This window comes from Ursus arctos, unplaced genomic scaffold, assembly GCF_023065955.2.
Source record: "Ursus arctos isolate Adak ecotype North America unplaced genomic scaffold, UrsArc2.0 scaffold_25, whole genome shotgun sequence".
Classification (NCBI taxonomy): Eukaryota; Metazoa; Chordata; class Mammalia; order Carnivora; family Ursidae; genus Ursus; species Ursus arctos.
The window spans coordinates 30,002,379-30,014,856 of record NW_026622930.1 but is presented as its reverse complement, the minus strand read 5'-3'; the positions used below and the strand labels follow the sequence as shown (position 1 = coordinate 30,014,856).

The window sequence follows — 12,478 nt, the reverse complement described above, 5'->3', positions numbered from 1 at the left end:
TTATTCATTCTTCCTCATCTTCCCAACCTCAAAATGTTGGGAGTATCCCAAAAGGCTCAAATCTTCACATTTCTTCTAACTATTCAAAACCAACACTAAGTCCACAGCTGATGTCATCCAATTTCATGGCTTCAAATAGGCTCTAGAACCTAACAACCTCCAAATGCACATTTTCAATGGGAGGCATCCCACTAAACTGAAACCTGCCTTCCTATTTGACACCTCCACTTGCAAGTCTAACAGATAAACGGGGCGCCGGGGTGGACCAGTTGGTTACACATCTGACTTCAGCTCAGGTTATGATCTCCAGGTCCCGGGATCCGCCCACACTGGGCCATCTTCGGGGAGTCTGCTTCCCCCTCTCTCTCTGCCCCTCCCCGCCATGCTCTCAGATAAATAAAATCTTAAAAAAAAAAAAAAAAAGTCTAACAGATATACATAAATTAACATTTTAAAAAACCCTCGACTTTTACCCCAATACTCTTTCTGCCCCAATCTTTCAAATCCCAGTAAATGTCAACTGCTTTCATCCAACAGCTCAAGCAAACTTCTTTGTAATCATCATAAGCTCCCCTCATTCATATCTCATATCTAATCATCCCTGAGTTCTGTCACCTCTACTTTCAAAATATTTCTTGAATCTGACAATTTCTGACTCTACCTTCTTCTAATACTCTAGTCCAGGCCACCATCACCTCTTTCTGGAACTACTGCAATCACAGCACCCACATGTTACATAATGAAGAATTCGTTTGATCTTTGTCTTGGGTTCCTGAGAGGGAGGTACTAACTCGGACTTTCCTGAGTGACAGGAGTATCTTTGTTATTGATGGTGGGCCCCTAGGACCACACCTGAGTTTATGCTAATGAGGCCTAATGAGTTTATGCTAATGACTCATGGTAGGCCCCTAGATAGTTGCAGTATACAGGCAGGCCATGCTGGCATGATCAACCATGTGACTAGAGGGGTGGGGTTTTAAGCCATATGGTATCAACCTGACCTCCAAGGAGATGGGGTGGACACTGAGTTCCCTTACATAGTTAATGATTCAATTAACCATACCTGGATAATGAAACCCCAATTTAAAAAAACTATGGACACTGAAGCTTACTTGATTTTCCTGGTTGGTGAACACACCAATGTGCTGGGAGGGTGGCATGCCCTAACTTCACAGGAGGAAAACATGGAAACTCTGCTTTTGGGACCTTTTCAGACCTTACCCTGTGGGTCTCTTCCTTTGGCTTTTCCTAATTTGTACCCTTCATAATAAAACTATAATTGTAAGTATAGTGCTTTCCTGAGTTCTGTGAGTCACTCTAGAGAATTATTGAACTTGAGAGTGTTAATAGGAACCCATGAATTTATAACCAGTTGATCAGAAGCACAGGTGGTCTAAGAATCCCAGAGCTTTCAGCTGGTGTCTGAAATAAGGGGCGTTTCATGAAGGACTATTCCCTTACTCTGTTAAGTCTGTGCTAATTCTGATTAGGGTCAGAATTGCACTGCACCACCTACCACTCATTACCACAGTATCTACACTCCTCACTAAATATCTTCATTTGTGCAATAGATCCCATATCATCTTATCTATCGAAGGACCCTGATTCATCAATTCTCTTGTTTCCTGTACCATGAAAATCTTGCTCACTACCACATGATTCATCATAAAAAATGCTATTATTTCTCCCGCTTATTAACAAAGTCTCTAGACCTCACTTCCTCACATTACTATCCTCTTTCCTTGTTCCTATCTGCACTAAAATTTCTCAAAGGAGTTGTTGATGCTCACTGTCCTCCCACTCTCTCTTAGACCCATTCCAACCATCAAAGACATCCACGTTACCAAATCCAATGGTTAACTCTCTGCTCTCATCTTATTTCATGAGCAAAATTTGACACAGTTGATCACTTTCCTCCTTTTCCCTCAAACCTGGTTTTTCCTTTACCTGAGAATATTTGTTAGTGTCCTTTATTCGTTCTTCCTGTACATTCAACCCCCTAATGCTGGAGAACCCCAGGGCACAATGATTGGTCTTCTCTAGCTACATTGATTTCTTTTGCGATTTCAATCAATCCTATAATTTTAAAAATAGTCACATGTTGATTACTAACACTCCACCTTTAGAAGGGATCAAGCAGGCACCAGGGGAACAAAGCAGCACCAGGTAAACAAACAAAGCAGACCAGAATAGCACTGCAAGGGCTCTGGAACCTAAATTATCATTGGAAAGAAAGCCCAAAATAGTGTGCTACTACCTACAAGCTAAGTCTAGCATGGTGACTTCTTGCTAAAGTAGAAGACATAAATAGGATACAGAGTTTCCTAACATAATATTCAGAATGTCCACGATACAATAAAAACTCACTTGTCATAGCAAGAATCAGGAAAACAGCAAGTTGAATCAGAAAATACTATCAAGAGATATTAATATGCAGATAAACCAGATATTGGAATGATCTGACAGAGATTTTATTTTTTTTTAAGATTTATTATTTGAGAGAGAGCACCGCACCCGCACCTGTTGGGGAGGGCCAGAGGCAGAGGGAGAGGGAGAAGCAGACTCCCCACTGAGCAGGGAGCCCCAAGCCCACACCAGCTGGATGTGGCTCGATCTCAGGACCCTGAGACCATGACTTGAGCCGAAACCAAGAGTTGGACACTTAACCGACTGAGCCACCCAGGTGCCCCATGATCTAACAAAGATTTTAAAGGAACCATTATAAAAATGCTTCAGAGATCAGTAACAGAAGTTCTTAAAACAAATGAAATATTACAAAATCTCACAAAACACATGAAAAAAAGAACCAAAAGGTGACATCAGTGAAATGGCAGACTAAGAATCTCCAAAAATCTTCTCCATCAAAGCAATGAAAAAAACTGGCAAAAGTTCTCAAATCAACTTTTTCAGAAATTTGAAAATTAAGCAAAAACTTGCAGTAATGTTGGGAACATTTTCTTAAGAAGACTGCCTTTCAGTAAGAACAGAAAGCTTGGTGGCATTTTTATTCCCCCTCTCCACCCCAGCTCCATGGTAACCATGAAAACAAACAATGTAATCATGGTACAAAGAAGTCACCTTTATTTTTTTTTTTTAAGATTTTATTTATTTATTCGACAGAGATAGAGACAGCCAGCGAGAGAGGGAACACAAGCAGGGGGAGTGGGAGAGGAAGAAGCAGGCTTATAGCGGAGGAGCCTGATGTGGGGCTCGATCCCATAACGCCGGGATCACGCCCTGAGCCGAAGGCAGACGCTTAACCGCTGTGCCACCCAGGCGCCCCAAGAAGTCACCTTTAAAGGGGCAGAATGGAGTTGGAGCTCCTTAAAATCTTATTCCCTGAGAACTGTCTCTGCTTGACCAAATCTGGTGGCCCAATGGAAACCTCAGTCACAAGGCTGTCTTCAGTTTTCCTGACTTAGAGCTCAACCAGTACCAACAGACTTCTCCCAGGAAGTGTTTGTTGAAAAAATTCAGATGCAATTGTTTAACATCATGCCTGCCTGAGGTGGTAGGCAACAGGGCAAATAACAGTCTAACCAAAAACCTTAAAAGGAAAATATGAGACATAAGGTATCCACAGGGGACTCTGAAAAGTTCAAGCATATTCTTGAGAATCTAGTAGGAAATGTTCATGGACAGAACTGTGCCCATGCACAGAGCGGTACGTAAGTAAGCTCAGGAAAGACCTGAGAAGGCCTTAAACACGTGCCTGTGGCTAACCCGGAGTTTCTGAGCAAGCAGGAAATAAAAGCTCAAGGCAGAGTTGTAACCTGCCCAGCTAAGTGCTGAAGACACACCAAAACAAGCACCCAGAGCCCCTCGACAAAGATTGACTGTTTCCAGGTGTTTACGGAAATCTCCACCCAATAAAAAGAAAAACAGCCCGATTTAAAAATGGGCAAATGATTTGAATAAACATTTCTCCAAAAAAGAGATACAGATGACCAATAACCATATCAAAGTAGGTTCCATATCATTGGCCATAAGGGAAATGCAAATCAAAACCACAATGAGATACCTTCACATCCACCAAGAAGGGTATAATAAAAAAGATGGACAGTCATAAGTGTTGACAAGGATGTGGAGGATTCATTGATGGTGGGACTGTAAAATGACGGAGCCCCTCCGGGAAATAGCTTGACAGTTCCTCCAAATGTTAAACATGTAGTATCACATGACCCAGCAATTCTACCATTAGGTACATACCTAAGAGAAATGAAAACATACATCCATACAAAAACTTGTACGTGAATGTTCGTAGCAACATTATTCAAAATGGCCAAAAAATGGAAACAATCTAAAATGTTCATCAATGGATAAATATAATGATAAATAAATAGGATAGGATTAAGATTAAAAAAACTGTCTATCCAAATGATGGACTATTATTTAGCCATAAAAACAAATGAAGTTTTGATACATGTTACAACATGAATGAATCTTGGAAACACTATGCTAATTGAAAGAAGTCTGTCACAAAAGACCACATGTCATATTGTGCTATTAAATCTATAGACATAAGTAGATTAGCGGTTGCCTAGGTGGGAGGAGAGGGAGGAGAAAATAGGAAGTGACTACTAATGAGCATGGTGTCTCTTCTGGGATGATGAAATTATTGTAAAGTTAGACAGTGGTGATAGTCGCATAACTCTGTGAATATACTAAAAACGCTGAACCGAACGCTTTAAATGGGCTAATTTTTTGGTGTGTAGGAACCAGTAGGTCACTGGTCAGATTAGAAAGGTAAATTCTGACTAAATGGGCAGTGTGGAAGCTGAAACAAGTATATTCTCTTTACTCAAGTAGTTTGGACAAAAACGGAAGGAGGGCAGTATTTGCATATACCTGGTGTTCAAAGTCTGTATGTCCCATGAAGCATTAGTAGTTATCCAAGAGAGGAAATAATTTCAGCTTGAAGATAAATGTAGTGTAGTAATTATGGCATATGCAACTGATACATGATGAGGACGATGTATCTTTTGAGTTCTTTCCAGTAGTGTTTGGTTTCAGAGTACTGAATTCAACATTTTCCTCTTCAATTTATTTATATGTTTAGGATTCATATTTTGAAACATGGTCCTCTAGGTCCGGTATAGATAGAGACCAGTACAGAGTAACACATTTGGGGAAAAGGCTACTGTGGCACTTTCCATTCCCTGAAATAAAACAAAAGAGGAAACCCCTAAGTACCTAGAAGGTACTTCAACACTAGTGGTTTCAATATCGCAGCTTTGGTGATTCTGAAAAATAAGAAACAAAATCAAATTGGCTTTCACTGGAACATGAAGGTGACCTCAAGTTAGTGACCACAATCGCAATGCTGCTGAATGGATCTCCATCTGGGGGCAGAGGAATCTATAGAGAGGATAGTTTTTACACTTGTCCTGTCATCTACACAAATAAAGATCACTTCTCTCCTTTCATTCTGTTTAAATGCAAAAGCTGTTAACTTCGCCTATACCAATATTCACATAAAGGATTAAACTGTTAGGTATTTAAAAAGAAAAGTGGCTTTTGTCCACACGCTTTATTGAAATTGTCTCATTTACTATCACATCAAGGCTTGCTGAAGCAAAATAACTAGCCAAGGTGAAACAGCGGGGGGGGGGGGGGGCGGGGAGGAGGGGAATTATATGGCTGGATTCCAATTCTGGTTTGTGTTATGTCAACCTCAACCTGTATCTTTCAGACGAATGAGATCCTCAGGGAGCTCAGTGTCGGACAGGACGCAAATATATAAACACCAAAAGTACACTCAATGTGCTTCAAAATGATCAATTCTAAGTCAGCGACCTTTTGAAGGCTGCTGCAATGTGGCACGCACCGTGCTAAACACTCCATTTTCACAAGGTTTTATTTAACTCCTAACGACAACCCGGGAAGAATTAAACCAGTTCACAAACCAGGAAGCTGAAACGTGGAGATGCCCGAAATTGTACAAATTAGGTAAATACATCTAGTTCCAACGATCCACAGCACCATCCAGGTGTAGCACGGGGTTAAAAATGTCACTTTAGTAATCACCCAGACCCGGTGTAAAACCTGGTTCTGACCTCGCTCTCTGACGCACACCCTGGTAACTACCAGGGAGGGTAAAAGGGGAACTGGAGACCTGGCATCAGCGAAAGGAGAGGCCTAAGACCGCCACCTCCCACCAGCCCCCTCCCCGCCCAGGCTGCTGCTCCCCGCCTCCCGCCTCCCAGATCCCGGCCGCCGGGACCCAGCCGACCTAGACGCCCCGCCCCTTCCAGAATCCCGCCCCGCACGTTCTCCTCCCTGCGCTCACCAGCATGGGGACTCCGTACCGAAGCGTTTTGTTCTTGCGCAGGGAGCGCATCACCGAATGTACAGACATGACTGAACTCTCCCACGTGCACGGACGCCTAGCTCAACAGGCCCAGCACGGCCTCCCGAATCCAGGCTCCCTCCGCAGGAAGCAGTCCTTGACTCGCCTCCTTTCCTTGGCCTCCCGGTGGTCGGTCCTCCCCCAATAGGCCTCCGCCAGACAAAAACAATCGATGCGTCGTAACACACTCGCGCGTTCGGGTGGAAATTCGACTATCGGCCCTTTGGTTCCGGCACACTGGTTTGCAGTCGGGACTTGGGACTGAAGCCGTGTTTGTAGTCCTCATCAAGTGATGTGGAAACCGATACCTGCCAGGTCTGGGTCTTGGCCAACGTCTTCTGATGTTCCCTAGCACATAACCGCTCTATAAAATCAGCCAAGAAAAAAAAGTTACTTTGGAGCCAATATTGCAGCTTCTGGTACTCTGGCTGTTTGTGGGATGGGGAGTTTACCAGTTTAATAAAGATTTAGAAATAAATAAATCACCACGAAAGGGAAGGTTGAATGGCAGTGTAGTGCCTTGATATCACTGATCCTTTAATGCTAGTGCTTTAACCACTAGGTAGCCTGTAGTCTTCATTTATGAGTGTTTGTTTTCCACTCATTCTGCAACCCTCCAGCATATATTTTTGCAGGTCATTAGAAGGTTCGAGGGAAACAGAGATGAAAAGATATAATCCCTGCCTTTAAGAAGGGGGCAGTTTAATGGGCAAATGAACACGTGCCTTAAGCACAATAGTTACTTAGGAAACACCCCCCACGTGCCATTTGCCAGGGTGAGTCAGAGAAAGCCTCACCTACCTAGTACTACTTGGGATGACATAATAGTATAAAATACAGGTGACATGGAGTAACATTTCCCATGTTATCCCTGAGATCTTCCCGTCTGTCCCTGCCTCTGTTGCCACTGAAATGTTCCTGGTTTAATCCTTTGTCATCTTTCCACCTATTGAAGTCATCCCTAAGTGGTCTTCAGAGGAGAAACTCCAGCTCTACGTTTCACCAGCTGTAATAACACCCATATCCATAGCCCTACTGGGTCAAATATGAAAAAACCCAAAAAACAAACGTACCTTAATTGTGATTCTTAAGTCTGTCTTCCACTCTGCTGAAAAGTTATCTAAAAAGCTTAAGCGATGAGATTCTCTTGGTTGGTTTTGTTTATTTGTTTGTTGTTTGCCTACACTAGTCACTCCAATTTTCTTCGCAAGGAATTTAAGGTCCTTTTTAATGGCCTGCCTTTTCTGTGACTCTTCTTCATTCACTCCATACTCCATCTTGGAGGAGATATTTTCCCCTAAGTATTGCATGAATTTCCACATCTTCGAAATGCAGCTTCAAGGACAACACGTTCTTGAAGCCTCCCTTACTCCACAGGCAATATAAATTACTCCCTTCTCAGAGCTCCAGTGGCCTTTGACTAATATATATCACAGAACACTATCACACTGTATTATCAGTTTTCATGTATAAAGTCATTGTTGCTCCAAATAGCATATAAGCAAGATGAAAACAGGAGAGAGGGAAGGATACTTCAGAGTTTGAATTTGAACGTTGGGGCTTAATTTTTGGTTCTGAGGCTGAGGAAATGAGTCAAACCTCCCATCCCCTGTGCCCCAAAGAAGCATCACCTGAGCTGAGCCAAGGGAGATTTTGGACTGATCAGGATAAACTTTATTAAAGTGAGACTAAAAATTCTATTTTGGAGGTATTTCTCCAATCTTCTGTCACCCCAGTCTCTTCAAAGAAGAGACACCTTGCAAACCTGGGGACTGAAGCAATAAGGTGGGAGCATTTAGCCTGAGAGGTTAAGTTAAACTGCACAGTGGGGAGTGCTGGGAAAAAATTGTGTAGATTCATGGGCAAGAGTCTGGAGCAGTTATAGAATGAAAGAGAATTTAGGATTGGGGGGATAGGCATATAAACAGTGTTGCTATGGGTCTCCTTTAATGCGATTTTTTGTACTTTATTTTGAATTATTTGAATTTGCTTTTTGTTGAATGCTTGTTTAAACAAGCTCTACATTAACCTACTTAAAAAGGAGTGGGAAGCACTTGTTTCCTGTACCTCCATCTCCATGCAAAATTTTCCTTCTCTATTAAGTTCTTCTTGGGGACTATTATATAGGTAGCTTTACTGGTACCTCAAAGGAATTTGCCATTTCATGAATCCAAAAGCCTTTTCCTTCTGACTGTATGATCATAGGGCTTATATCAACTTCCCCTGCCAGTTGTTTGAAGGTTTATGGAAGCATTTGAGTTCTTAAAGCCTGACTTTTATGAGGACAGGGTGCAAAGTTATTTTACTGTCTGTACATATTGGTGTCTGTCAAAAAATTATCATTTTCTGTGTAACCCCAGATTTGATGTCCAGGGAAAAATCAGAAGTCCAAGAAGAATGATTGGAGACTAGCGCACCAATGAGAAAAAAGAAGCAAACTTGAAAAAAAATGTAAATGCATAAGAAGTTGGTATTCAGATGGTCTAAGGGATGGAGAAGCTGGATGTTAAAGGGCTAATTTGTGGAGGCTTCTGTGGTGAGGCAGATAGGGCTGTGGGGAGCAGATGCGTGAAGCACGTGGTGATGGGGAGGGGATGTGCAGGCTGTAGCAAGGGAACCAAGCCGAGGGTGCCCTTGGGGCTAGACAAGCTTGAAAACAGAAGGCTTTGGGGCATCTGGGTGGCTCAGTCAGTTAAGTGTCCCCTGACTCTTGATTTTGACTCAGGTCATGATCTCAGGGTTGTGAGATCGAGCCCTGTGTTGGGCTCCATGCTCAGTGGGGAGTATGCTTGAGATTCTCGCCCTCCCTCCCCCCCACTCACACATGCTCACGCTCTCCCTCTCTCTAAAATAAATAAGGTGCTTGGGTGGCTCAGTCAGTTAAACGACTGCCTTCAGCTCAGGTCATGATCCTGGAGTCTCAGGATTGAATCCCGCGTCAGGCTTCCTGCTCAGTGCGGGGAGTCTGCTTCTCCCTCTGACCCTCCCCCCTCTCATGCTCTCTCACTCTCTCTTTCATTCTCTCTCTCAAATAAATAATTAAAATCTTTTTTAAAAAAATAAATAAATCTTAAAAAAAAAGAAAACTAAACAGAAGGCTTCTGAAGAAATAACATGAAGTTAAGAATTTCATTAGAAAATCAGTAGAGGAGAAAACACACAAACTTCAAAGTTCGTTTGAAGACCATGAGGGGAAGAGACTGGCATTTTTTTCTTTTTTCTTTTTTTTTAAAGATTTTATTTATTTGAGAGAGAGAGAGGCAGCAAGAGAGGGAACACAAGCAGGGGGAGTGGGAGAGGGAGAAGCAGGCTTTCCACTAAGCAGGGAGTCTGTCATTTCTGAGTAACCAAAAGGCCGGGGAGGGGAGGGATCAGAGAGAAAGGGTTAAGTGTTGGGTGAAATGAGTTCAGAGAAGCAGGCAGGAACTTTGAGTATTGTGGACTGAATCCTAAGGGCAGTGGGAAACTTCGAGGGGATTTGTAAGCAGAGGAAAGACATGATTGAATCTATTTTACCAGGATCTCTAGTCTAAGGCAAGCAAATTGGAGGGGGACACATGGCTAGTGAAGAGGGCAGTTAGAAAGCTAACGCAGTAGTCCACATGAAATTGGATGGTGGTTTGGACTAAGATTCAAAGAACAATGTGGTGGTGGGGAATAGTCAGTAAGAGACCAAATAAAATGCTGAAAGCATCATGCCACCAAACTGAATGGGCCCAAGGCCCACTGGGTACCCAGGGTCCTTTGACGTGGCTGGAGACAGATCATGATCCTTTGCTTTAGTGGTTGCTGTCCAGAAAAGCTAACTGAAAACCTCTTTTCTATAAAGTGGTTCCTAATTAACCACTGGCCTCACGTAAAGTTTGAAATTGCACTGTGTTTGAGGATGGATGAAAGTTGTGACATCGAAGAATCACTCCCCATTAACTGCTCAGGGGCCCTGGAGGGTACGTATTGCCAGACCCTAGCAGGCAGTGAAACCAGCCATAATTTTAACTAGTAATTTATTATGGATTAGGAAACCGGCTAACCAAGCTTGTTAGAAAATTAAATCAAATAAAACTGAGGACTTTTTGCTCCTGGGTTTAGTGATACTTGATTGCTCGAGTTTAAAAAAAAAAATGTTGTCATTGCTTCCTTCCTTGTTCTTGGCTATTTTCTAGAGAGTTCAGATTACCTTTGGGTATCTCAGTCATTTCTGTAGGTTTGGGAGTAAAGGTAGAAATTAGAGGGACAGAGAACCCACAACAGTAGTAGTGGATGTGTATTCACTAGGTTTTTTATTTTCTGTATTTTAATGTTTTGACATCTGGGGCCTTGCTGACCCTGAAGGGACTGCTCCTTCCAGGGCTAACCGATTTTTACAGATAGTGAACAACTCTCTCACAAGTGTACTTTTCCAATACGAACCAACCAATCCGGAGCCTATACTCCTTTATGGCGCTCTCACACTCAGGGTCATTATTCACATGCCCTAATCACCCCAAGGCCAGATACCAGACAACTAGGTATGCCACACAGACCACTAAAATTATTCGAACCAGCCAATCCTAACCCTATTTACCTGGCATTGCCTGTTCCTTCCCATGCAACCACAGGAACAGTTCCTGTCTGCGCCTCCTCCCTTTCCCAGTGCCTTACAACCAATGCTAGTGTTTTCCTCTGTGGTCCCCATGGCATGGTGTGTCCCCTTCTCTTGGGAACCATGTGTAACAAACTATCTTTTCAATGTCAGTTGTCTCCTGATCTTTTGGCCTTACTATACCTCAATTATTCTATTAATACCCATATCCAAAACAGATTGGGGAAACTATCAACCCTTTTTTATTCCCTGTCTTCTATCTGCACCTGAAGAGACCCTACTTTTTGTGACTTCTGGCAAATAAATGTTCCATGAGTAAGTTATTCTTCTATACACACTATTTTCCTCTTAAACACACAAGCAAGAGCAATGTGGTGGAGTATAAGGAGCACAGAAAAAGTTCTGGTCTGGCTTCAAAACTTGACCAGATGTGGTCTCCCCCCATGCTGTGAAGAGCTCGATCTAGTCTATTGGCAGATGAGAGGCCATGTGTCAAGAATCAAGGCACCCTAGCCAATAGCCAGCATTAAGTGCCAAAGTGAGGCCATTCTGGACTACCCACCCCTCACCCCTGTTCTGCCATCAGATGGATGCAGCTGCATGTGACCCCAGATGGTATCAGCAGGAAACGCTCAGAAACCCACAGAATCTTTTAAAAATTATTAAAGTATTGTTTTAACTCACAAGGTTTCGCAGTGGTTTGTTACGTAATTGGTAACTGACATACCTTCTTTGCCCATCAAGGGAGAAAATGGCCATTCTGTACACACTACAATGATAGACTAGCCCTTGGACTTCATTCGGGTCTGAACTTTGCTTAAGTCATGTGACAGAGCAATGATGACCAAGGTACACTGCCTTTTCTCTTCATATCCAAGTCAGCTATATGCGAAGTAACTTAGACAAAAGGTCAATATTCAGTTCTGACAAGCCCTTTTTCATTCTGCAGCACAAACCCTTTTCTGCCTTCTATATATCTTGTCAGGCTTTCCGGGGAGAGAGGGGATATAAGTAAGATAGTAAATGTTGGCGACTGTATGTACCCTTATCCTTATCTCCTATATCAAAGCTAAGCCCCAAACTGGTCATTTAGACTTCTTCCTCTTTCCACTGTTCTGTGAGATGCTATGGTAAGAAGATGACAGAAAAATAAGGAGATATTTATTCAATAATCTCCAAAATAAGGTGGAAAAAAGATTGTAAGATTCGCTGACAAATGCAGCAAGTTTTTATGAATGCCAATATGAGCTAGGCACAGTCAGATATACTGTTCTCTCATCTGCTATCTCTGGTATCAAATAGCAAAGTTTAGGAGAGATTATCAGCTATTTTAATGGCCTCTTTTACACGTTTAATCTGTGGCGATGTTCTCTAGAAGATATGGTTCTATGTCCCTGTGTCTTCCAAGTTGCAACAGGGCATCTATTTGATCTGAGAAACTGATTGCTGTTTAGATCTAGGCACGCAATGTGAACTAGGATCAAAGTAGAAAGGAAGCAAAACAAGATTCATAAGGGAAATAATCGTATAAGAAGTAACACGGCCTG

At 42.5% G+C, this 12,478-nt stretch overlaps 1 protein-coding gene across 3 annotated transcripts in view; it reads right to left on the bottom strand.

Moving 5' to 3' along the window:
- Nucleotides 1–6,708, bottom strand: part of LOC113270384 (cytochrome c oxidase assembly protein COX16 homolog, mitochondrial) — an 82,611-nt gene extending 75,903 nt beyond the window's left edge. For all 3 annotated transcript variants that reach the window (XR_007190193.2, XR_007190194.2, XM_048219768.2), the window contains exon 1: nucleotides 6,290–6,708. Coding sequence is in view for 1 of the 3 variants with exons in the window: in XM_048219768.2 (XP_048075725.1) it covers nucleotides 6,290–6,358 (69 nt within the window). In the remaining 2 variants the exon portion in view is untranslated. The remainder of the gene's footprint in view (nucleotides 1–6,289) is intronic.
- Nucleotides 6,709–12,478: the final 5,770 nt, after the last annotated feature.